The sequence below is a fragment of the Manacus candei genome, unplaced genomic scaffold, assembly GCF_025592945.1.
Source record: "Manacus candei isolate 608988 ecotype Guabito, Panama unplaced genomic scaffold, ASM2559294v1 h1tg000028l, whole genome shotgun sequence".
Taxonomy (NCBI): Eukaryota; Metazoa; Chordata; class Aves; order Passeriformes; family Pipridae; genus Manacus; species Manacus candei.
The window spans coordinates 16,768,767-16,796,506 of record NW_026138076.1 but is presented as its reverse complement, the minus strand read 5'-3'; the positions used below and the strand labels follow the sequence as shown (position 1 = coordinate 16,796,506).

Here is a 27,740-nt window from a genome sequence, read left to right as displayed (position 1 = left end):
TGTACTGAATTGGCTTTTCTTAGTTAACAGGTTCTGTTTTGTTTATTTGCTACCCAGGAGCACTTTTGATGTGTTTAAGCAGTTGACAAAACAGTGCTGAGGTCTACTGTGAATGAAAATGGGCACTGCAGAGAGCTGGAGACAAAAGAATCCACTTGATTGTAGTACAGACAGAGCTTTGACTAAACACCTTATGTGATATCTGAGACAACAATTATACATGTGAAGAGTTTTAACTTTTAGATTCTTTAAAACAAAATAATTAAAAAATTCTCACCTTTTGTTATCTTTTTTTCCCCTAATCAGGACAGAATTTTACCCTAAGGCAGTTAGGAGTTTGTGAACCAGCAGCTCGTCGAGGACTGGCATTTTGTGCGGAAATGGGGCTCCCCCACAGAGGTTACTCTATCAGTGCAGGGTCAGATGCTGATACTGAAAATGAAGGAGTGATGTCTCCAGAGCATGCCATGAGACTTTGGGGCAGGGGGGTCAAATCAGGGCGCAGTTCCTGTCTGTCGAGCCGTTCCAACTCAGCCCTCACTCTGACTGATACCGAACATGAAAACAAGTCCGACAGTGAAAATGGTAAGTTCTTACACATATGCCCCTATATGAATTAATGTTTCATTGCTGTTTTGGTTGACACCCAGTAATTTTAAATCATTAAAGGAATGGCCTTGAATTATTTACCTTCTTTTTTTCCCCCTCTCCTCTTCCAGTAAAGTCAATATTCAGTGTCAGTCCTAACTAATGCAACCTTTGGGTGTGATGTTTTAGCTGTAATTTTGAAAGAGTTTAATCACAAAAATAGATTATTATTGTCTCAGGCCAAGTCACCTGTTACCCTCTGGGGAACAGCTTAGCGGTAATAAAGTTGTTCCCCAAGCCAACTTGCATTCAAAAGTTTCATTGTAAACTGTTCTTCAAGACATCTTGGAGAAGCTGCAGAATCTAGAATGAATGAATGAATGCAAAGAATAGCCTATTAACAGGACTCATGTGATTGGAAAAGAAATTTGATTGTGCTTTAAACTTCTTAGCTGATGAGGAATTGGAATTGTGGTGAAGAGGGACATGTGGCCTTGGATGTGCTAGTGGGACTGGATTACTGTGCAATTACAATCTATAACAAAAATCTTAACAGAAGCTTTGTAGGATGTGGGATATGACCATTGTATATTAAGTCTTAGTGGTTAAATGAATATAGGTTAATACAATTGACTGATTCATTTTTAAAGCTTTTCAAAGTTTTTTTACTTCCTCTTGACGTTATGAACAGAATCTAACGGGTTGTTAAATGCTAAATGCACAGATCTTCTTTTTACCTGTAGAAGTTTTTCAGCTTTACTGGAATTAAAATGATTGTTCTGTTAACTTCATGACAAATTCAAGAGGAAATTAAAAAGAAGAGTGACAATGAAAATTAGTGATGGCTATTGCCTGCATGTCTACGTGTAATTTTATTAATTTATTAAACCTGTCTGTTCAGCTGTACAAAAGTCAGAGCAGTTTTATTGCTATCCTCTGGCAATAGCTGTAACACATTGTGGGAAACAGCAATGTAGGTGTGTATGTATGATAATCCCTAAAAGAACAGTGTGTTTTTATTTTAAACTACAAGCAATAAAGTTTAATTTTTCCTATTTATTATTTTAACTTCAGTTTGAGAAAACAAAACCAAAGCTATATTTTGGTATTATTCACAGTTGTTGTTTCCTCTGGTGGCTGGTTCTACCTGAAGATGCCTGTGCAAAACAGCTGTCTCAAATGGGACCCTCCTTTTTGTGTTGGACTGAATGCTCCACGGTACCTGAGCAGACAGCTCTGTGTTCATGGGTGTCTTGTGTCATGCTTGGAAAACTTTTTTTGAGTCAAAGGCAAGTTCTGAAAGAGGAGCACAAGAGTACTTGCCTAAAGCTTTTTGGCAGTGAAGTTTCTGTGGGATAATGTTTGATATTTCGACTGCAAAGCAATCTAGAATAAATTGTTGAGCAGTCCTGCGATTTTTCCTTTTGAAAGGTCTCTTGAACCTTTTGTAAAACCCTAGGTTAATGATCTTGAAAATATGGATTTATATACACATGCATGCAAATAGACTATTTCCATAGAAAGCCATATCTTTACATTACCACAGAGGTGACTGCTTCAGAAGTACCATAGGTTTGCTATACTTTTTAATAGGTTTTATATTTACAATTTTTAAAAAGGCAAATTGTCGATTGCGATATGCCAAAACTTCCTCCATCAGTTTAAAGTTAGTGTTTTGTTTTTTCATGTGTGAGAAGACTGTCAATATGTTAACAAATACATTATTCTGCAGTGGTTAAAATCATGCAAGGAATGTCTGGCATTTGATACAACTTCAGTGAAGAGTTTAGCCACTAAAAAGGATTACAGTTGATTTATTTATTAATAGGGAGGCCAGCAGTCCAACTTAAGAATATACTGGGACTGCTGTGAGGCTAATGAAATTTTGATGGTTTGAGAGTCCCCTAGGGTTATGAAACATATATAATGTGGACCATGTCACGGGCTGCTGTTTCAGTGGCAGTGTTAGAGTGGTGAAAAGCTTGATCTTCTTTGGTATTTTTCTCTGAATTTTTGTTCCCACTGAACATGGAAGACTTGGCTGAGAAATCGTTTTATACACGTAGTTGGAATTCCGTATGTTTAATCCTCACAGTAGAATATAAAAAAGAAAAAAAAATCACTTAAAACCAAGGAAGTTGGTTTTAAGTTGGCACCTGTAGTGCCCTGGCAGGAGCAGGTGCCCTAATCAAAGGACTAAACTGCAGATGTGAGTTTTGTTAATTTATGGCCTAAAGTTAACAGCTGTGCCAGTATACTGTTAAAATCTGACAAACCTGATAAGGCTACGAAACCAAAAGTAGAGTTACAACAGGTCTGCACTGCACTGCATCCCCCTTTGTTGTGTGTGAAAGATTCTTGACTGAATTTTGATGGAACTGTTTTACAGGTAAATGCATTTCTATGGAGCAGGTTTATCTCTAAGGTGAATAAGGAGCAACCAGTTATGATTAACAAAACACAACACCACCAGATCACACTTTCCTCAAGTAAAGGCCTCATTATTTGAGTGATCCCAGTAAAACTATTCATTGTTTAAATAGTCCATGTCCATAAGCAGACATTATTGGAGTTAATTGGACTTGTCAGGGTGATGATAACTTTGACTTATCCTATAGATCTTTGACCTCAGGATTAACAATTTGATGAAGTACTTGGGGTTTGCTTTCTTGCAAGTTAGGCAAGAAGAGGAGCTTGGCAATAAAATACCATTTCCTTTCCTTCCTTGTAACCATTGTGTATATTTGCTCTTCTGAAATAATTGTGGATTGCATATCCCTCAGGAAGCAAAACTTGCAGTTCTGTTGCATAGTTAAGTAAGTGGCATAGTTTGCTGAAAATACTTTTACTTGTCAGGTCTTAACAAAATGTTTCTAAGATCCTAAAAAAGTGACTTAAATTTGTAAATAATATTGGGATGTTTAGAAGTTTCTTTAAACAAATAACATTGCACATGATCAAGTTGCAAAATTTTATATATACTAAGAACATACCATGAATGCCAGTAGATTTTTTTTTTTTTAAGAAAAAAATACAAGGTTTATCAAACATAGGGTTTATAGATGTATTCTCACATCAAAGTTTTAGGTTAGTGCTCAGTAAATAATTCTGAATAGAAATATTTTTCTTTTACTTCATTCAAGTTCCATATATGACTCTTGGCATCATATTCTGAGAGATTTGTCATGTCAGCCTCCCTGAAGGAGGACCTGCATCCGTTAATCTGGATAACCTACCAGTGTCACGTACAGTATGGTGTATTGGTTGGAGCACACCGAGATGTTTCTTCAGGCTTTCTTCTCCATTCCCATTGCAAGTTGTTTCATAAATGCTGCATCTAGAAATTTATGTTGGTAATTGTGCTAGGAGCTGTCGCTTTGAAATACAAGCAGCCAGTCTCTTTATGTTGTTAAGATATTCTAAGATTACTAAATTTGTCTTTTAAACTGGATAAATATTCCAGCAGAGTATGAGCTAGAAGCTGTAGTTAGGCTTCAAATGGCCCATTTCCTTAAAGGGTCAATATATTTTTAAGATATCTTAGAATCCACTTACATATTTAAATTATTTTTAAATCCATTAAACTGCAATCTCTGACTTAATGAGACATCAGAAGGTTAAAAAGCAAGACATGAAAGCTAATTGAGCAAGTTACTCCAAAAGTGCAGCACCTTATTATTATTTATCCCTGTAAAGTTATTTGATCAGTTTTGTATGCACTTTTTGTGCTGGCCTGAAAGTCAGGCTGTGGCAGCGATTCTGATTGGAATGTCACTCATATATAAGACTCAAGACTTATGTCAAGTCCATGTCACTTTCTACTCCTTTGGAAGCAGTAGTGACAGTGCTTGTGAGAAAGAGTGGGGTGCTCCAGAGGCATGCATACCACATAGCTGACAACCACGAAGACTACCTGGGCACATAGAAAGTACTTCTGATGGCACTAGAATATTGGGATTATTTTTTTTTTATTTAGTGAGAGTTTTGCACTGATGGGTGTTAGAAGACCAGGGGAGATCAGGATGTAACAAAATAAAAAGAATAAAGGGAGAGAGGAAGTGTAAGTTCATGGTCTCAGGCAGTCATTCAGAATTGGTTAGATAAATGGTTTGAAACTTGAACCGATTTTTCACAGCTACAGAAAAGTAGGTATTGCTGGTAGAATGTTCATTGCTGAGAGCTTCTATAAAGAGAAAATATCAGTTTATCAGATGTGTGAGCACCTGCTTGTTTGCTCTCCAAGTTCAGACAGTTTCTAAAGACAGCATTCTTGTGAACCTAATATTCTCTTGTCCTTCCAGAATGATGAATTTACTGGCATTCAGATATCTGAAGCCCAAGAAATACATTGGTAAGATACTTGTCAAGACATTTTAAATCTCTTCTCTCTAACCCAGTTCATCTGTAACATATACCTGAACTCTGTATTCTTAAATAATGCACATAATTCAGGAAGTAGTGTTACACGTTTTCACCCATTTAACGTCTCTCTTTATGATAAGGCCCAAAACTTGATTTAAATAAACTCTATTGAATAAGAGCTGCTTGGTACATGCCAACCAAATGCTGAGCCTGCGGATCGAAACCAGCCACGTAGCTGGTGAGTTAGTCCTCATCTTACTCCCATATCACCAATTACAGCTTCTTCACTCTTTCCCATAGTGTTCCATCCAGAAATTGTCTACTTCTCATTGAGCATGCCAATACCTCTTAAATCTTGCTTTGCTGCTAAGAAATTTCTTGTCCAGGAAATCAGTCTGTTTTATTGTTGACAGCAGTCAGCTCTGAAATAATATTTAATATATAAATAGGTGTACAAATTTTTCTTTGGTTACAGAGGCATGGAACAGAAATCCATAAACAAAAGTAGTCATCTGTTTTTTTGCAATATTATCATAAGTTTTCTATAGTTATGCAAATTTTCAGATTCTATTATGATTATAGTTTAGTGGATATATTTCAATTAATTATCTTCTTAGCATTCACTGTTAATGCAGTTGAAAATCACGTTCATAATTCCTTTGGCTGATGGCAACAGCTGGGCTGACCTTTTTGCAGTAACTTTTTGGGATCTCATAGATTTCAGAGGTTTAAGTCTCACTAAACCTGCTGTTGAGGAAAAGCATGAGATTCCAAAGGACCATCTTAATTATGCTTTCACCATGGGAGCCTGGTACAGAACACAGGCCAGAGGATGAGGCTCTTTGGCAACACTTAGACAAATCTGATGTGCAGGAACTCTAGGTTTAACAACTGCTGACAGCAATAAAATTAGAATTGGAGTCTGTAAGGGAAAACAAATCAAAGCACAAAATTTCAGAGAATTCACTTTTGGCTGTTAAGCTTATAAATCCTTCTAATTTTAAGGAGTGGTGGAAGAGGTATCTAAAGACCAACTATCATAGCTCAGGATTTCTCCACATATCTGAGTTTTAAGAAAAAAAATGCAGAAAAAGGAAGGAAGGTCAAATTTTTGAGGAGGAGCTTACAAAGATGCTTCAGGAGGACTTTGGGGAAATCCAAGCATACAATTAAAATTGAGACATGATCAGTAAAAAGTAGAGTGTTATAGAGAAATATGAATGCTAAGAAAAGGGAAAAGACAGAGTTGATTTATTACTTAACAGTGAAGGAAGACTATATTGCTGATGTGTTTTCTTCTGGTTGTTTGAGTTTCAGCATTTGCTACCTGAGTAACTGAACACTTATACTCTTAAATAAAGGATTACAGATTACATAGGTAAATAAATTTTGTCCTGCATGTATAGAGTGTCTACAGCCTCTGGGCTTTTTATGATTCATGTTTGAGAAACCACTGATGATGGATATGGTTCTGGAAGGTAAAAAGGAGGACGAATCAGTGCCCAATCAGTTAGATGGGAAACACCCAAGAAAAAAATTGTGAAAAGTTTATGCTTCTTAACAATAAGTATGTGTTTGTACTAAACGAGTCTTGTCAAGGTGTAGTGCTTTCCTTCTGTGAAAGTGTAAGCCACTCCTTGATAAGGAAAATGGAGCAGATGCTAGTAGTAAAAGGTGTTTTGATACTGGGGGGGGCTTCTGACGCTGCCTCACTCCTGACATACTCATGAATAGGAAGATGAGGTCTATGTTCATTATTACAAGACAAATGTACAACTTACTGGAAAAATCCACAGGAAATAATTATCATTACTTCATGAACTGACAAGTTGAATCAAGTAATGTGCCACGTAGTGTGTTGAGATTTTCTTAATGACTTAGATAATGCAAATAGAATGTTGTAACTCAGAAAGAATCACATAGGACAGGATGTAACCTGAAGAAATAATTCTGCAAGAAAAAATGCAGTTCAGTAAATACAAGTGCAAAGACTGATTTAGGTGAGCTTGCTCAAAGTCTTGTTCAGTAGAGTTTTGAAATCTGCAAGAGAGAGAGCACATCATTTCAAGGCAACTATTCTGGTGTTTAACCAACTTAATTGGGAATTTTTTTCCTCTTTATATCTAATCAGAGTTTCTCTTGCTGCAGTTGTGACCACCAAAGTTAGATTTCCGCCTTTTGCCTCTTCCGAGCTCCCTCAGCTTCTCCTCAAGTTGTATGCGCTCCAGTCATCATGGGCAGCCTTCACTGAATTCATTCCAGTTTGTCAGTGTTGGACTGGCAAGCCCCACATGGAATACTGTACTCTAGGTAAGGTCTTCAAATGCTGACTAAAAGGAACTAATGGTTCCGTGGTATGCTGGCTCCATTCTTTTGAATGCAACCCAGTATGTGGTTAGGCCTTATTGTTGAAAGGGCACACTGCTGAACTTGTCCACAGTGACTCCCCAGGTCCTTTACTGCAAAGCTGCTTTCCAGCAGGCTTCCAGCTAGTACTGTTAGATGTGGTTATACTGCCTTTGGAGTTCATGAGGTTTTTTTCAGCCAATTCTTACAGCCTGTTGAGATCCCTCTGAAAGACAATCCTGCCCTGCAGTGTGTTGATCACTCTTTCCAGCTTGGTATCATCCACAAACTTGCTAAGGGCACATTCCATCCTATTAATTCTCAATATGTTAAATGTAGTACAGACATAAAACACTATCAATCCCAATATTAGCCCCTGAGGAATGCCAGTAATGTCGACCAACAGTTGCTCTTTGCGCTACAAAACACTATTCTTTCAGCCTCTTCATACAACCGATTTTCCACAAACTGCACTTTGTAACTCACCCAGTCAGTCCATCTCTCTCCAGTTTGGCTACCAGGATACTATGGGAGACCATGTTGAAAGTCTTGCTAAAGTCAAGGAAAACAATATCTACTGCCTTCCTTTTGTTGACTGAGATTAGCTGTTCGTTAGCCTAATGAGCAGTCAGGTTTTTTGGGTGTGATTTGCCTTTAGTAAGTAAGTACATGTTGGCTCTTCTCATTCACTTTCTTTTCCTGGAGGCCTGTCCCGGTGTATGAAGAATGACTCCAGCAGTACTTGTTCCATAATCTTCCCTGGGAGACTGGGGTGAGGCTGACTGCCTCTACTTCCACATATACTCCTTACCCATCTTGAAGATAACATGCCCTTAGTCTTCTGACTAGTCATTAGGAGCCTTCCTCCATTGCCATGACATTTCAAGGAATCAGACAGTGGCCTTTCAATGACAGCCTCCTGTCTGGGCCCCTGGACTTGTGTATGCCCGTCGTGCAAACATGGTGCCTAAGAGCTCGCTTTTCCTCTGAGGGCTTCTCAGCTGTGGTTGATCTTTCGCTTCTCCATTCCCCATCCTGCATGTCCAGGAAACATGTATGTATTCCCCCTGCATAGCCGTCACCTCAAGGTCATAGTGGTTATTGGTCAGGAGTGTTTTCTGTGGTATGTAACTGTTTCTTCCATGAGTTTATAATGTGCCTACTCAAATAATTCTGCTACTGCATCAGTGCAGTGCAGACAGAAATAACCGCATTTGTGACTGGTCTTGGGACTTTATTTTGAGGAAAATGCCAGACAACGGGAGGCTTAGAGAAAGGTTAACAAGCATGATCAGTAGTTTTAAACACATGACACTAGGACAGATTGGGAGAACGTAGCCTGCTGTGCCTACTGTGTTCTGTCTAGATATTGCTGCTGTTACAAAGGCCACATATGGCAAATAGGGCCAGAGGCAAATAGTGTGAATAGCAAAAAGTACAAGTTAGTCAGACAATGGCATTCCAAGAGTAGCTCAGTGAAAGAGATTGCTGAAAGAGATGCGGATATTTAATAATCTAACATATTTTCTAAAACAATTTTTAAGTGCTGGTGTAGTTACTGTTGGTCTTTGTGGAAGAGGGTGGACAATAGAAATTCTTCACTTCCTTTCTGGTTTTGTTTTTTGTGAGTCATTTGTTTTATTCAAACCAAAAATTAATAAGCAGGAAGCATGTTGAGAAAATTAAGGCCATAAAAATGTTGCTCCACAACGTAATATAATATTAATATTTATATAGTTTTTTCTTCTAATTGGAAATGGGTAACTTTTCATAGACTTTTTTTTCTTATTATAAGTTTTATATAAAAATATTGCTTTTCAGTTCCCCTAAACAAAATGTGTCGTTCTGGATGTACTTCTGCAAAGAAACCTTAAAGCAAACAACTCTTTTTCATCTAAGTTATGTTTTAATTGTGGCGTTGCTATGAGAGTAAAGCATGCTTTGCACAGCTATAAACCAATAATCTCTGCTGCTTTGATTTGGAATGTGGTTTTTATGTCCTTGAAAAATAACGGTGGTAGCAATAAATGGTTTCAATTAATGAATTAGAGAGGAAAATATTTGCTGAATCAGATTTATTGACATAATTGTTATTAGAATAAAAAGGAGGAAAAAATATCTGTCAGCTGTGATACTATTTGATTTTTTGTCATTTGTAAGAAAGTTTCTCAACTACCATTTTCTTAATTTCTTGTATAGTTATTTTGATACAGTGTGGGGGGGTGGGCATACGTACATATATATAGATAGATATTATTATATTCATCAACTAAAACCAAAGAAATGGTAGAGGTAAAGTTTGAATAATACCTGTTCTATATAAAAAGCAGGCTTATTCATATTCAATTGTTTTAAAGGTGTTTTTTAAGCTTTATCTAATTTTGATTTGCAATAAGATTTTAGTTGCATTTACTTTTATAATTAAATATGTCATATTGAGAAATAATCTAATAATGATTTCAACTTTAAAATAAACATAGGTTGTGCTATTGTAAGAGTATCAGTAATAATTACAGTTGACAGCTTTTGTATGCTGGTCAAATAACAGCCAGAGAAAATCTATCAAGAAGATTTCTTTTTTATAGAAAGCTGCAAAGGCTTTTGGAATAGATAGTTCTTTGAAACTAACTCTTATTAAACCCATGTAATTACTTACTTTGATGTTTTCTGGATAAAAAGTTTATTTTTCTTTGATTCAAATGAGAATTCACTGTAGAATTAAATTTCAAGTCAGATTTGAAAATTAATTCTTTTTATAATTATTAATATGTGGATGAAACTGTTCAGAACTTCTTTTGGTCTATATAATATACTGATCTGTTGGCAAAATTTAAGCTGCTTTTATTGATTTAAGGTGAGAAGAGGATGAAGTCTCAAATCTCAGAAAAAGAAATGCTTGATAAGAAGCGGTGGTTTTGATTTTTATTCCACATACTCCTTATCCCTGCCCATTCAGTATACCATTTTTTCCTTAGTTATATCAGGTTTGTGTTTAATTATCTATTGTTTTCACCTGTAATTGTAAAGAAGAAGAAATGTGGTTTTAGCTCACTAAAACTAGGAAGAACAATTTTTTTTTCACTCTACCTTAGAAACCTTTCAGTGGAAAGGCCTTTGATGACTGCTGTGATTATTGTGGCTTCTGTATAGTACATGGAAATTTGCAAAATTCATATCAATATCTTACTTTGATATTATTTCTTTTTTTTTAAATTTCACATTTGTGAACCCACAGCATCAAGTAAAGAAAGATGAAGGGAAACCCTTATGGATTAAATTACAAATATACAAATGTTTAGTAGGTGTGTGTATCTCATATCTGCTCTAAAATGTCCATAATATATAACAGTTTTCCCAGAGTCTGAAGATTCTGTGCAGCTGCTGTGCCAGATCTGTACTGCTGCTGCGAATCTCTCCCTGGGCTACTGTGGCTTCTGACTAGGTACATCTGAGACAAAATGTGAGCATTTCCATCTTTGGTGCAGTATTTGCAGCAGAAAAAGAAGCTACTGACCTGGGAAATCCTGGTTCTTGATTGTCAGGCCACGACAGAGAAGAGACTGACAACAGGATGATTTCTCTGGTTGACTGCATTATGGTTACTTTTTGTCTTGTGGTGAAATATATTAATAAATGCGTGTATATGGCTATGTGTGCATATATATGGCTATCCTTACAACAACTTTTCTTATACGTTTTTTCTTACAGCTCATACATGTGGCTTTCATACAGATTAAACATATAGGGCTGAAGATTGGTTGTTTCTTCTTCAAATGACCTAGAAACTTCAGAGCATTTTCCTGGTGAATCCATGTGCAATCATGAGCATGGGCAAAGGAACTGGTGTAACACATCTGCCAGTTGAAATACTGTATGCTGGAGAAAGAGATTTGCTCCCCCCTCCAATCACTGGGGTTTAATAAATGTAATACTTCTATAAACTACTTTAAAGTTACAAATAAATTGTTTTGGATAATTGCTGATGACTAATACTATGAAGTCTCAGTCTGCACCTGTGGCAGACTAAAGAGTTTGAGTTGCTTTGTTTGTCTACAAAACTTAAATTTGTTTTTGTAGTGGGTTTCACTGAACCCAACTGTATTGGTCACTTGTGCTGTTTGAAGAAAAATAGCAGAAATGAGAAGTGTAAGATATTTTTGGGCAAAATTTAGTTCTTTGATAGGGTTTCAGAATTGTCTTTTCTGCCTGCTGTTGAAGATGGATATTGAATATATCAAGATAGTTTCTAATCTTTTAAGTTCTTTTGAATATTCAAAGTTTCCAAGATATCTGGGTCAAAATGACTTTGAAAGAAATGGCCTTAGTTAAATGAATAGTATCCAGTCTCCTTCCATGTAGATTTAACTAGAATTGTTCAGGCTGCTAAATTCTTCATTGCATGATTGCTGTATACTCTATAAGGAGATTTATTTAAAATTGCTTAAAAGCTGCACTCAGTAGTGGGGAATTCTACTGCTCATTCCCTTAACTACTTTAGCTGCAGAGAACATATGACGTCTTTTTCATTAACTGTCTTTGCTGCTTGTTTGCTTTCAGTGGAGTTCTAGGAGATTGTTATATTGTTTTGTAAACTCAATATTGCTGGATCCTGGCTGCTTATGGCAATTGAGATGAGATTAGATGCTTTTGTTAACAGGCCCCAGACTTTAAATTTATAGGGACTAGGCACCATCTGTTCTCAATTAAAGGTCCTGAGGTCTGAAATTAATTCCTTCCATTGGTCCATTAGACTCAATCTTTTGACCTGAAGTCATGATAAGGTTATATTAGCCTCTCGAGTCTTGGAAAAGTGAGGAGTTCACGCAGGGGCAATGCTGAATATTCCTATTAGTCCTTGTATCAGTGTAGTTAGAAGGCAGAAAGCAATGATTGTTTTTCCATTTTACAGGTAGAGTGAGATTTTTTTAAAAGCGCCCTGGAGATTTAGACCTCACATCCTCGTGAGTTGTAATAGGACCTGTGCTTCTAAATCATAGAAGTGCTATTGAAAATCTTTCCCAGAAAAATCAAATTAGTATAGAGAATGTTGATTAAATTCACAGAAAGACTTGATATAGAAGTAGGCTCAGCATATAAGTCTATTGTTCCCAGACTCACGTTTGCTCGTTAGATTAGCTGTGTTGTGCTTCAGCTGTCTTTCATTGATTCCTTCTGCAGCTGCAAAATGATGGGGGATCTTACCAGAAGTCCTGGCTCTAGAATTGTTCAGCTAGTGCATTTGCTGAATTTATATCTGTCCTGTTGTGTGTAGATGGTGCAGAGAAGAAATGGATGGATGGACAAATTGGTTCATATTTTTGTGGTTGTTACTCCCCCTCCTTCTCATTTCCTTTCTATATTTTACTGAAAATTGAGGTTTGCTCTGTCAAAATACAGCAGGAAATACTGTGGAGTAGAGGGAATCTATAGCCACAAGCCTTTTAGTTTCAAAGGAAAAGCTCTAAGGTGCCAAATAGCTGTGCTAGTTACTTAAATTTACTGGCAGTTCCTATACACAGTTCTAGTTTCAGGATCTGGTAGTTCCTCAGCAGACTTTGGTTTTATTTACACAGTGCTAATAATCTCCTGGAAGACAGTTTGTATTGTTTTTGAGGCTGAAGTTTCTTGAATGTCTTGAGTATTGCTGCCCTAACCCAAAATGCAATTTATCAGAATGTTTTGGGATTTGCTGGCCATTAGGCTATGAATAGCAAAGCAAAAAGAGAGTTCATATTCCTCTTTTTGTTCCTATCCAACGATCCCCGTGACATAAAAAATGCAGCAGCATTTGACTTCATACAGGGAGCAAACAAAGTCAAAGTGACTGCCTTCTCGGCATGAAAGGAATGACTTGTGACTACTCCACCTAAGTGTTGCTTGTTGGCGACCTGTCAGGCAGAGGTTAAACTCAGGAATTCAGGTTTTTTATTAGTTCTTCTCAATATTTTCCTTAAGTTCACCTCACTCTCTGTCCAACTCATAAATTTCTCTGGGCAGTGAGGATACTTACGCACTTACAGTTTTATCCCTTCAAGGCTGGCTGCAATGCAGTTTTCTTGTGCCATCTTGATGCTGCCAAAGCAGTTTTATGTAGTTGTGTCGTTCCTCTGTTATTTCTTAGGTTGCCAGAAGATGGGTAGCTAAGCCCTGTAACTACTGGCTGAAAAATACCAAAATACTTTTTCATGTCGATGGGGAAAACCACTCTTCTTACTATTCTAGCAGCTGCAATGCTTATTTCCAGCAAGACCATGTCTCAAGCTGACCAGAACCTGACTTGAAAAAGTGGATTTCACCACAATCTGTGTGTAGCCATGTACAACTTTCTAATAATTCTTTTGTCTTCTGCCTGCGATTAGGAGTTCATAAAATGTATTAACTTGGAAGTTATCTATTTTTCAACCCTACTTAAACTAGAATAATGTTGAAGTCCCTGTGATAAAAGGCATTATTTATCAAGTGTGGCTTAGACGGCTCTGTGACATATAGATTTTGAAATTCAGTTTTAGTCGTTACAAATGCCCAGACACATTTTTTAAAAGATAAGTTAGAGTTCTTACCTTTTTCCCAAATGTAACGTAACATATAAAACTATTAAGTGAACTTACCCAGAAAATGCTGGTGTCCACTTCGCAGACTTTAATAACATTCTCCTTATCCAGAGAGTCATTTTTGCACTTCTGAGATTTAGGGAACACATTTAACAATGCTGTAACAATATTGAAAATATGGTAACAGATTCTATGTACTTTTAGTTAGCAATTTTCTTTAAAAAAAGTTCATTCTTTTCTTGTTTTCCTGCAAATTCTTTGTTCTTTGCAGTATCAAATGCATTGATTTTTATAAAAAAAAGTTAATCAGCTTATCTTCATTCAAAATGGATTTTTGTTCCTCTGATCAGCTCTACACAATTGAATTTTTCATCCTCTTTTCGGAGGTATTTCAATGTTATGAAAAAAGCATTAAAGAGAATTCTGATAAATTATTCCTTTAAAAAAGATTCTACTGCAATGTTACTTTTGTTGAGGCTGGAGAGTTAATTGAACTGAGAGATTTCTCTTTTGTTTTCAATGAGAAAGATATCTATGCTTGGTAAATATGAGACAATGTCTCATGGGGAACTGGTTCCCTACTGATTCCGGTTACCCCAGAATTTTTAATGTGAATTTGAAGTAACTGTTTGGTAGTATTGATTATTTGAAAATTTGTGATTTAAAATATTTTAAAGTAGGGTTTGAATATGTAATTTCTGGTCATATAAACAAACAAACAAACAAACAAGGCTTTCTGAATGTTTTTTATCACACTCTCTGGTTCTGCTTTTATGGAGCAATGGTTCAGAAGCCAGACAGTGTAATATGTTTTTATGCAAAATGTGTGATCATGCTCTTTTGCCTTAGGAAACAAGAAAACAATAAAAAACCAAAACAAAAACAACAAATAAAGCCCAACCCAAAAAAAACCTCCCACAACCTTTTTTCCCATTGTTGTCCTTCTTTATATTTCCTTTTCAAATCAAGCCTGACCTAATCTTTGAGTTGTTTTTGTGTCTGTATTACCTCAGGCTGTGCTCTCATCAGCATTCACAAGCTAAGTGTACTTGAGTTTTGGGCAGTCTGTGGAAATAATCAAAAAAAATGTACCATACTCCTGGATGTGATGATAATGGTTCATTATGTCCATTAAATTTAGTACTGATTCAGTGCTGTGTGTTCAGGTCAGACAGGTTAGACTCTGTGTCCTGATCACTTGTAATTACTAAAGCTCAACTGTTAGCTCGGCTAAACTTCGGTTCCAGTGACTTTCGTTCTGCTTATCAATTTCTTCTGAACTTTACATATGGGAAGCCTTCAAAGTATTTGCTTTGAAGTAAGAGATTCTGCAATGAAATCCTGATTTGGTCACTAATTTGCTGTCTCTGCATTTGCACATTATCTTTCTAATTTTGTTTTCCTACTTAAAAATGAACATCATACTGCTTGTTGTCTATCAAACTTATAACTCTGCCTTTTTTACCTTCTTGAACTAAATAAGTTAGGAATCTCTTGTGTATATATGTGTATGTGTGTGTGTGCGTATAAAAAATAAAAATACAATTACATTTTCAGTAACTTTGCCAAAGGCCTAACTTTTATAAATTCAGAAGGGCTTCTGAATCCTGCAAATAATCTCACTAAATTTTATGCAACTAAAAAAATAAGATGGGTGCAAAAATCTAGACAATCTCTCATAATTTCAGATGAGATTGCAGTAAAACTACTGCACAAATTATATGCATTTTAAGATGCTCGTGTGTGCACATTCTGAATAAATGCATGTATTTTTGTACATTCTTGAAGTGTATGTCAAATTGCTATCACTTTACCTACTTTTACAAGAGTAAAAAAGCAGAGATGTTACTGCCCCTTCTTTGGTGGCATGGCACCTCCCATTATAGCAGAGTACAGCTGAGCTAGTATTCTTGTACAGGCTTTGGCTAAATTGCTACAAACTTCCTGAATTGATTCTTTTGATTTTTGATTATATCAGTACTCTTTGATCAAGTACTGACATTTTTCACACTCCTCTATAATACCATTTTTATGTTTTCTCTTATCTCTTGGTCAGGGCTCTTTAACCTGAGGCTTCAAATTCTATTGATTAAGTAAGAATAATTTTCTTTTTTTAGAAAATGGGCACAAGTGTCTCCCTCTCCTGTTTTGGAGAGCTGCACATGCTGCCGTGTTCAATGTGCTTGATATTTTCCCAGAGGATTCACAAATCATGAGAGAGAGGAGGTAAAATTGACTTTCTGGAACTATCTGTACTGGTCTCATTGCATCTAGGTGAAGCAATGGCCTTTCCTCCCATTCCACCAAAAGCATAGTAGCAGCCCTGTCTGGTCAAAGCATCACCTTTTTCTGCTGAGTGCTCCGACACCACGTGCATGTGCATCTGACACGTGTCTGCCATGCCGTATTTTCTATGCAGCACCTACCCAGTCCCTCCTCAGAGTCTGCTGTAACCAGAAGTGGCCTCGTTTGTTTTGCAGCTGTAGATGATGACACGGCAGAATTCAAGAGAAAATGCCTGTGTGCGTATTATTTTCTCATTCTGAAATGTTGGGTGACTTTAACCTGTCAGATGTCAACATTTAAGAGATTCAATAAATCCATACATTTCTTGTTGGTAAACCTTCTCATTTTGGTGCTTCCCTTCTTCAAACTCTTCTGGTGCACAGCTTTTTAACTTGTAAGGCTCTTTTGTGAGAAGTATTCCATTTGCAGTTTCACCACATGGCCTGTAACACAGGACATAGGAAAAAAAGGATTTTCCAGACAGCTAAGCATGACAATTTATCAGTTCTGGAAGTGTGCTTTAGGGGGGACCGAATCTATGTGCAGATTGACTGACGTTTCCAGAAGACATGTAAGGCATGCAGGATCAACCAGAATGTCATAAAAGCTGTAACATATCAGCTTATACTATTCTAGATTATAAGAGTTGTTTGGAGCCATCACCAATCAGGTGACTGAGAGATGGAAAAAAGTGCAGCCCTATGAAGGCAGTATGTGGATAGCTGGAAATGTGAAATCATGCATGCAAATGTATTGCTGCTTTCAAGACTTCACTCATAAGATATACAGGTTTGGCTGGAGTCTGCATACTGCCCTTCCAGGTAACACTTGAACAGGCTGATTACATGGTTCAGACTGATTTTATGGAGCAAGATTCAACTTGGTGTCTGCATGCCATGAACACGTGGAGATTTTGTTCTTTTCTTTGTTGTGACTCTTCACATCAAATGCACCAGGCAGGCTGAGTAACTTGCAGATACTTGTGATGTTAGAATGAACACAAAGTACCCAGTCTTTCTTCCAGGTTTTGAAATTTGTCAAACTGTCCCACACAGTGTTTTTCTGCATGTCATTTTTGTGACGACTTCAGAGAACAAGTCCTGAAAAGCAACACACTTGAAAGCTAAAAGGATGTGACATTCATTCATCTCATCTTTGCCAGGAAGGAGTCTGCTTCACAAGGAGATCTTATCATATAAAGTCTCTATTTCCACGACTTCTGCAGTGATCTGGCATTTTCAAAGTAGTTAAATGATGACTTAGGTGTGGCTGCTGAAGGGGTTTGTGTGGGCAGTGTGAGAGTGTCCTACCTATAAAAGATTCATTTGCCACAGAAGAGAATACCAAATTAATAATTTCTACTTCATTGTGAATTGGGTTCATTGCCAGATACCTTTATTTTCTAATCATCCTAAACTCATCTGTGTGTTGGGGTTTTTTTCCTGATTGTCGAGAAGTGTCCGAGCTTAGCTGGACAAGGCTGCAAGAATATTGTTCCAACCAATTTCAAATACCAGAGCTATCATCAGTTACCTCCTGCGCAATGGATTGTCCTAGTTGGGGCATATTCTTGCAGAACCAACATCCTGTCTGATCCAGTCATTTGGGCTCACTTTAAATGTCAGTGGCTTGAGCACCACTATGAGTTACTGTACTTTGCAGATTCAGGTAATCGCTTTACAAGGCAGAAAACATAAGACTTCTACCCTAAAGTGGATGGATTTTACAAGTGAGATGTGGGATATTTGGATCCAAAGAGAGCTCGAGTAACATAGAACCTAGTCAGGCAGGACCAAGTTTCACATCTGCAGTATTTGATAATGAAACACTGGTACCCGAATTCCTTAGGAATCTCTCTCAAACAAAATTGGATACAGCTAACCTGTGGAATACTGTGCATGTGTTCAGTACTTTTTTCTAGAGTTTGCATTTTTCAAGTAGCATATACGACTAAATTAAATGTGGAGACAATGGACTTTTTATTCCACTTCAGGCCTTACTGCTTTCAATGGCAAAATGCAATTAAAATCAGGAAGCATATAGAGATTTGAAATACATCAGTTTAAAGCCTTTGCGCTGAAGAACTTGCAACTAGAAGTCTTTAAAGTAGGCAATAGACTATTAAAAGTCTAAACAAACTGCTGACTAAATTCGTTCAGAAACTAAATTATTCAACAGTATCCAATACATGTTGTCATAGCATGAATTTATAACTAGCTACTCTTCTTGGGAGCATTTTGTGCAATTGCTATGACTTGAATAGTAGGAACTAGATTATTCAATCACTTCAAACGGATCTGCAATATCTGCAGAAATTGGATATGCATGCCTCCAAGTCCCTGGCTTTTCTCAGATTTAAAGAAAGTATTCACTTATGTAAATGTGAGTATATGCAGAAAACGGTGCAAGTCTGTAGCCTATATGACTTTAATGATGTTTTTATGATAGCATACTTCATAGAAACACAAATATGATCTTAAGATTTGGAAAATGCCTAAAGGGTATTTAAAAATTGGTATCTACACCTTGTTTTATTCAAAGAACTATAATAGAAATGATCTTGTCTTTCAGAACATTATGCACATATCATGCTGCTGTATTTAAGGAATTTTAGTTGAAAAGCTTCATAGAAAGCAGTTCAGTATTTCTCTGGATATATTAAAAACTTAATATTGAAGAATACATCAAGGAGTAAAAAAGTTACTAAAGCACTCCCCTGAGCTGCGATTAATTTGTGTATTATCAAAGTCTTTATTATGAATGCAGTTCCTAATGTAGGCCTGTAATAAACAGAGTGTAATTGAATTTTCAATATTTTGCCACCAGGGAGTGATTTTCTTGCAAGACCTCTGCTCCATCTTCTGGCTAATTGTCAGCAGTTACTCAGTATTACTGCATTAATGTCACCAAACAGTGAAAACAGAAGTTACCTGCTTCCATTCCATGAAAAGATATGTGATTCCAGCCCTTGTCTATTTACTGATTTTGATGAGTGTGCCATTATCACTTGCACCTTCATTAACAGCAGGAAGTTTTTTTAAAAATACAACCTTGGAGACAAACTGAACTTCTCGCAAATTTGTCTTGGTGTAAGGTTTCAATCAATTTGCGTATTCCGTGTAGTAAATACAGAAGCAACCACAGCATTACAATTGGACTCTATGATCTTGAAGGTCTTTTCCAGCCTTAATGACTCGATGATGAGGATTTTCAGACACACCAGTGAGAATAGCCTTTTATGTAACCCAGGGATGAGTATTTTGTTTTGTGTCTTAGCAAATGGAGTGATAAATTTGGGAATTTTAGAATATACATTGCATTTCACTTCCATTACATGTTGTGTTACACCTCAAATATAAGAACAACAAAATTACAGACCACTGTATATGCAGAGGAAGGCTGATCAGTCTACCAGCTAAACAACCAGTTGCTGAGGTTTTGTGAAAATGTTGGTTCCACTCCTGGTGAATATTTTCATGAAGGTTTTGCAATGTTTGGAGTAATTCTATAAATTTTTCCTATCAGTGCCAGGCTAGGAGGAGTCACAAACACTTGGCTGGAAGGCATGAGCATTACAATCTTCATATGTTGGACTTGTGAGCATAAAATTTTAGTAAATAATCTGCAATTCAATAAGTGAAAGTGCAGGTGCATTTTTAAAGTAATAATAATTAATTCACAACAGGATGGGATAACCATTTGACTTGCAGAAATTCTGTAGGAAAGAAACTAAGTACTGTAAGGGATTGTTTATAGGCTATGAATCAACCAAGTAATCATTTTGTGAATTGAAAGAAAAAATAAAATCTGTTGGGATGTGAGCATGAGTGTCATATGACATAATCATAAAGCAATTCCTTCAGCATCTCTCAGCACTTGTAAGACCTCAACTATAGTACCACCCACCATTGGGATTCGCAAATCAATAAATTTTGGACCTAAGATATTGGAAAAGAAACAGAATAATCTGAAATACGAAGTGCAGAGTATTTCCTGTGAAGAAACAATGACCTAACTGGACTTTTTCTGAAGAAGGGAAAAGGCTTGAAAGATCTTGTACATTTTCAGGAATGTACAAGACTGATAATAAGGGGCAGGGAACAACATTCTGGGTCGTTCTGTCAGCAGGTCAAGAAATAATGTGCTAATTGTTGCAAGAGAGATGTTGCTTGGGCATTAGGGTAGCTAAGCAGTGTTTGAGATGTCTTGGGAAGACTGTGAGATCTGTCTCCCAGAGGTTTTAAGACTAGGTTAGTGTTCTATTAAGAATGGATAATCCTTCTTACTGTCTTTTTCATTACTGTGAATCTATGGTCCCTGCAGATTGCTGTACACAATGTGTAATAAAAGGTGCATTTTGAAAGCTGACAAAAATAATATGTCTAGCATCTTTCACCTATCTCAGTTAGCTGGTCTTAAAATAGTATTTAATAACTATGCATATCTGTTATTTTTAACACTTTTGCAAACTGGACAGTTGAGAATTGTTTTGATAATTTATTTATTTTCTCAAACACCTGCTGGTTTGAGAATTTGCCAGTTTTTTTGGAATCCAAGTGCTGTATTTCAGATTCCAGCCCAAACTTCTTTATTAGCACGAGAAAAAATAATCCCAGAGCAGCAAATGTCTTACAGGATTCTGCTGGCAAATATGCAAATACTGTTAAGTGTATTTTCAAACTGACAAATGAACATCAGTCTATAGTTATGTAAATCAGTAGCTTCCTTCCTTGCAGGGGGAAACACAAAGAAATGTGAAGACAGAGAATGTGCTAGAGTAGGAATTGCTACCTATACTACAATCATGAGAATTAATTGGAAATGCTGCTGGGTGGTTTGGAGCATTGACAAAATGGGGGCTGATAGTTGTGCTTGAAAATGTGGATGGATTCAAAACTGAGGCAGGAGAAGTTTTCAGTGTGGACAATCCTTGATCAAAGGAAGAAACTTAGGCATGTTTATAAGATAAGAAAGCTGACAATTCTCTTTCTAAGGAAGATTTGGAATAATAACTTCACAATCAATTAATCAACAATATTGTGTGATGCTATACTTGTTAGTTATGTATAAAAAATTAACTTACATAAGACATGAACTCAGACTCAGTAGCTGGATCATAGTTGTAATACCCTTAAAAATGTGTCCAAGATAATTTTGAAGGTCAGAATTAAGGTACAGATGCCATAGTCTATTTCCTTGTCATCCATTAAGAATTACTTGCACTTCGCTGTTCAATATAGTCAGTATAATTTGCTGTAAAGCATGCACCTGAAATTCCATATACTATAGTCCTATTGTACCTGAGCTCTTCTTCCAGCATAAAGAATCTGCATGCTTTTGATTCTTTCATGTTACTATGCAAAGAATATTTGCCCTGAAAAGACATTAGAATAACTCTATAGCGTTCTCATGCCTCCTGGAAAGCTTACAAGAAGTTCAAAGTGAGGAAATGCCTTTATTTCCCCCTGGTCTCTTTTGGTATGAGCACTAGGACTCTGCTTTTATCAGACCTGTCAGGTCTCATGATTTTAGTGGGAGACTGATTTCGCCAGAAAGGTTTCTCTGCCATTGCTTTACAGGAAAACAGTGCTGGAACACCTTGTGGTACTGTAATGCTTTGGCTGATGCATTTGATGGGTAGGACCCTGTAGCAGGGTCTTATAGCAAGTGAAGAGCCCTTGAAATAGTGTGATCCTCTACTTTGGCCTTGCACTGCCATTCCTCACCTCTTGTGTTACTTGTTAGTCCTGGCATGTTTCATGAGTTTCATCTTTTAGATTGTTTAACCTTATAAATTCTCTTCCCAAATTTTCATATTGACAAAAATAGCTTTTCTGGTTTATACCTTTTAGCTGTAAGTTTTGAAGTGCTTCATACATCTTTATTTTTTTTAAGGTGTCACAATTCCTCAACATTTCTGCAAAGTGTATGGTGGTGTGGCTCCTCTTCAGATGCACAGCAGAAATGTAAAGACTGGTTTACTGATTGGGCCAGGCATTTGTTATAGGGAAAGCAAGTATATACGAAGTTAAAAGTATTGTATTTTTCAGCTAAGGAGTTAAGAACTGCTTGTCAAATAGTACACAGGCAGGTTGAAGGCACATGTGAAGATAAATGTGAAGATTTTAGTATCTGGTTCTTGGATGAAATGTGCTGGCTGTATGAAGAATGGGAAATTATCTATTTCAGGTGAGATCTATCCACTTAAAACCAATTGAAAAAAACCAAACCACAATCACCATCAGTAAAAATCACTGCAAGATTTTGAGGTATGTTCCTACAGCTCCTCAGCAGCGGGATGGTTTTGATAGCTAACAGGTAGACAGTAATTGGACTGAAAATTAGACAGCAAGGTCATTTACGATGACAACACATAGGGTGAAAATTACTGCTTTGGTTGGAAGTGTACACTATGGGTTTTGCAGCAGATGTAAATTAGAAGAAAAATTTGCATGTGGTCAGAGGCTTAAAGTGGCTCTCTTTGCCAGCCTGGTCCCCTTCCATGAATGGTGGAAATGTAATGTCAGATCTTCTGGGAGTTTCTGGAAATTCTCAGACTCTTAACTATATCCTTGAAATGAATTTGCATAGCTCCTGTTGAAATAACAAGGACATGCAAATATCAGTGCGAGATTTAGATGTGTGCTGTGTTTTTTTGCTTTTCAGGTGGATAAGGAGTTTTTTTTGACCCATAGGGTGAGAATACTAAGGTGCAGAGCAGACAAAATCGAACTAGGAGTGAGGTGCAGGTAGGTTGAATAGCTGAGCTCCTCAGGACCAATGCTATATAATTTATGTGAAGTGTCTGTAAGGGACGTGACATAATCCCAGTTAAGACCTCAGAATATAAAGTTCAGCAGTTATGTGAATTCGTTCTTTTTTCAATGTCACTTAAAGCTGCTACAAATTCAGCACACAATATGCACTTGGTATTCAGCTTCTGAAACAGAAAGTGTATCTCAAAAATTGTCATTAAAATGTGTAAAAAACACTTCTGTAACAAATAATTTTTCCTATTGAAAGGATAAACTTCTCTTTACTTGTCATTTTGAGGCTGGAAAAGATATATTGAGAAAATACATTATATTGAGAAATTACAGCCGTATGTTATCTTATATTATTAAACATACAAATAGATCTTGTGCATTTCTTGATTGCCTTAAGAAACAGTGTTAATAAGGTGCTAGTGAAACTGCCTTGAAAATAAAAGCAGCACTGTTTTTTCCCCTCTTCTGTATTCTTTCTCTTGAGGAATAAGATAGTATAACTGTAGTCTGTGTTTTCTTTGGATTTAAGGTTTAAGGTGATGTGTGTTTGATACCACATGCAGTTTTTGACATTGCTTTTTCACACTCTTTTAAAATACCATGTCTCATCTTCTCACAGCCTCTCTGAGTTACGCTGCTTTTCTAGCTCCCTGAGGTCTTGTCTGTATTAGCACAGTACCTCTGATAGGTGTTTTTATTTAATATACTTAACTAATGCTTTCCAAATGCATTGAAGCACATGGATGTATTCTGTTCGACTTAAAGCATTGGTATAGGGGGGATTCATCTCCCTGCAGGTTTCTGTCAATTCTGTATTCTTCAGCAGATTACAACCTTCCCTTTTTTTTTTTTTGTCTTTTATGTATGTAATGAATGTATGAAATGTATGTAATGAACTGGAATGAATAATTTTTTAGTCATGAGATTTATGTCAGCTGTGCTTTTTTTTCCTTATAGTTATTGCTATATTGTTTTGTTTAAATTCAAAAAAATCTGTGATTTCTTTGACTTCTTTTACAAGCATAAGTTCTCTACGTGCAAATGGCAATCTTATTTGGCGAAGTTAGCACAGGAAGGATTTGTCTAAAGGGAGGCTATGCCTTTACAATCAATGCAGAGAAACTTTAGGATGTGGTTCAAGTACTTTGGGGCATAAGTGGATGCCCAGGTTGATTTTAGATTATATGCTTTTAAATGTGTGTTTCTTTGATTGTAGAGGAAGCATTAAAAAGCATTATACCTGAGTTTAGTTGCATATTTGGACTATTGAGATTTTAAGTCAGTTTAAAAGAAATAATCTTTTTTTTTTTCCCTGGTGTAAAATGTCTTCTTTGTTTATATGGACAAAAAGTTCATCCACAGTTTGCTTGGGAAAATGTGATTTTCAGAAATTAGATTAGAGGAGTTGAATAATTCTGTTGTTAACATAGTGCAGGAAACCCAAACAAACCAACCCCAGTCCTCCTTCCCACAGCAGCCACCACTGACAACAAAACTGAGAAAGCTGTGGAGCAAAGCAAAGGTTCAGGTGGTACTGATATTGAAGGGAACGTGTATTTTGCAGCAAAAATGTCATTAAAGTGTAATCATTCCAAAGACTGAAAATAGCAAAAAATGAATAAAAATCATAGAATCCAATATAACTCTTCTTATAACTGGCTGTTTCCTAAACGCTCCTTATTTTTTGGGAAGGAGTGTATGTATTTGCCTTTTGTTCCTAGTTCAGAGTACGTATTATAGGGGCAACAGATACTGTGCACTGCACAGAATATGGGAAAAACAGAGACCCTCTGTGCTGTAGTCAAATGTGTGTGTGTTTTCATGCCTCCAAGAATAGTGTAGATCATGGTACCATATGCCATTTTAAAGCTTAGAAATTAGTTTGGTCATTTCTTCAGCCTTCAGGGATGTAGAGGTAAAACATATTTTTGTGACTTTGCTATCATATTTAGTGTACTTATAGTATTTTTTTATTCTTTATGAAATTTGTAGCATTTACCTAGAAAAATTAATTATTATCGATTAAGCTATTTTGTATTCACAAGTTTTTTCCAAACCCAGCTGCAAAAATTAATCTTTTACTTTTCCTGTACATGTGCTGTTGATGCTACTGGCACCTTCAGGAGGTGACACACTTCTTTTTCCTCCAGTAGTAATTACTAAGCAATCAAAATTTGGAAGCACATGCATCATGTCCAAGCTGAGAAAGAGCAGGTCAGGGGGAATGCTAAACTTGGTTTGGTTTGAGGGGTTTTGTGGCTGTGGTATGGCCAATGACTCTTCTGGTCTTTAGCTCTGAGAGAGAGTTGTCTCTGAATTACCAGTATTACAAACAATTTTTTTCCCCAGCAAATAACATTAGGTATGCAATAGGCAAGAGGTCAGGTCTCTTTCAAATACAATGTTAAGATTTGATTTTCACTTGTTCTGCTTTACAGTATGTTCCTAGCTTGTTTGCCTTTTTTACCATTTTTTCCTATGTCATTTCACAAACATATTCTTCTTTCCATATCATACACAGTTTTTACTCTGGTCTGTTCCTAATAGTACAATTTTCTTTATCAAGATCATAAAAAATATCATGTCCTTGTTTATCATGTTCCTCGTGATAGTACCCATCAAACCCAAGCTATTGCTCTTCTGATAAAATGGGATAATGTGTTTGGTTGTTCTACTGATAAAACAGTTATGAAAATGCTTCCACAGGCAGTGCAAGTTTGATTTTTAAAACAAACCAAGAAGCCAAGTGAGTTTCTGGGCTTTTACTTGTCACTGATAAACCACTGGCTGCTATAATTTTAAATTAGTCCCTTTAGCAACTAATATCTGGTGTGCTGAAGTGTGAAAATATGAAATGCAAAGAAAACACAAACAAATACATATATACATATGGTAGTTCAATAGAAAGAGAACCAATGTAGTGCATGTATGTCATTGGGAACAAATCACAAACATCAAGGTGTTTTTGCAGATGCAGGGAGCTGTACTTAATTTTCTATAAGAAGGTGACTGTTTAAAGGTCATCTCCCAACGCATAAATCAGATTCTTTGGGGATGTATCCTTTAGCTTCATCTAATGTTTCATTGACTGTATAAGCATTAAACTCGGTGAGAATGACAGGTTATAGTAAGTGGATCCCAGGTGGGCCTTGGGAGCTGCAGAGCCAGCTGTTCCCCAGCTCCGATAACTCTTTCAGATTTGCAGATCCTTTTGCATCTGACATGGCATGCCAAGCCTTGGTACTGCCCAGTGCTGATGTTATAAAGGAGAATGGCTTAATAATTTATTAACTGCTGCATTTTCTTTGGGCTTTATCTGTGTGATGCTGTTGAGTCACTGAGATGTATAAATAAGTAGAAGTTAACAGAAGCACAGTCTTTAAGAAAGCCAAAGTTTTCAAACTTTTTATTTTTCTTTTTTTTTCCCCAAGGACTCCTCTGAGAATTTATTGTTTTTTTTTTCTTTTACAAACAGGTAAAAAGTTCTGCTTTTTAGAGCTGGGCTGAAATGTGTTTTTTGCTTGTAAACTTCATGCCCTTCTCAAAATAATGCTAATTAATAGTATAATGATGCTGTATTTTCCTGTTTATATGCATTTTTACCTATTGATATTTTTTCAACCTACTACCAATATCAACCTTTTTTAATTTCTGTCTCAGCGTGTAGTGTGTACATGTGTCAGTTCTTTCCCTTCAAGCTCAGGAAACATATTCTTGTCCATCACCTGAGCCTTTTTATAGGCTTCCGCCAAGCTTTTAAATATCCCAAATGCCACCTGCTCCACAAATCTAGAAAAGGATGATGAAGAGACAGTAGTACTTCTTCAACATTTCCCAGCTAAGAAGAATAAAATTCTGTCTTCTGGTTCCCTGAATAAATACAGTAAAAACTGCCTAAAAATGTCACATTTTGACACTTGCTTCTTTAATCCCTACTATCCACTTCTAGAAAATCAAAAATTCATCTTCATGCATACAGATTTATATCCATTTAAATATCAGTCCATATTTTCTGTTCCATATTTACAAATAAGAGCTATGACACAGAATTACAGAACTTTGCTATTACTCTTTTCAATAGTATTACCCGTGCAGCAGGAAAGCTGTGATGTAGTCACCATCATGGAAACATGGTAGGATGACTGTCATGACTGGAGTGCTACCTGGAGTACTGTGTCCTGTTCTGGGCCCCTCAGTTCAGGAAGGATATTGAGGTGCTGGAGCAGGTCCAGAGAAGAGCAACAAGGCTGGTGAAGGGACTTGAGCACAAGTCCTGTGAGGAGAGGCTGAGGGAGCTGGGATTATTTAGTCTGGAGAAGAGGAGGCTCAGGGGAGACCTCATCACTCTCTACAACTCCCTGAAAGGAGGTTGTAGCCAGATGAGGGTTAGTCTCTTCTCCCAGGCAGCTATCAGTAGGACAAGAGGGCGCAGCCTTAAGCTGTGCCAGGGGAGGTTTAGGTTGGATATTAGGAAGAAATTCTTTACAGAGAGGGTAATCAGGCATTGGAATGGGCTGCCCATGGAAGGGGTGGATTCTCTGTCCCTGGAGGTTTTTAAGATGAGACTGGATGTGGTACTTAGTGCCATGGTCTAGTAACCACGGCGATAGTGGATCAAGGGTTGGACTCGATGATCTCAGAGGTCTTTTCCAACCCAGCTGATTCTATTATTCTATACTCTCATAAGCTGGAGTACTGCAGTAGTGAATTTGGATCTTTGCAATATTTATTGGTCAGATAGAAAACCCGTATAGTGCTGTTTTTTAAAAAAAAACTACTATTTTTGTGTGGTCATGTAACATAAAGATGTCCAAAAATAGAAGCATGAGAGACTGCCTTT

At 36.8% G+C, this 27,740-nt stretch overlaps 1 protein-coding gene across 9 annotated transcripts in view; it reads left to right on the top strand.

Moving 5' to 3' along the window:
• Positions 1-27,740, top strand: part of TENM3 (teneurin transmembrane protein 3) — a 418,913-nt gene that overhangs the window by 115,457 nt on the left and 275,716 nt on the right. For 8 of the 9 annotated variants that reach the window (XM_051790404.1, XM_051790402.1, XM_051790401.1 and 5 more), the window contains exon 3: positions 307-585. In XM_051790404.1, coding sequence (XP_051646364.1) covers positions 307-585 — 279 coding nt within the window. Of the gene's footprint in view, positions 1-306; positions 586-7,098; positions 7,261-27,740 lie in introns of all 9 variants that reach the window. The other variant, XM_051790395.1, reaches the window with a different exon arrangement.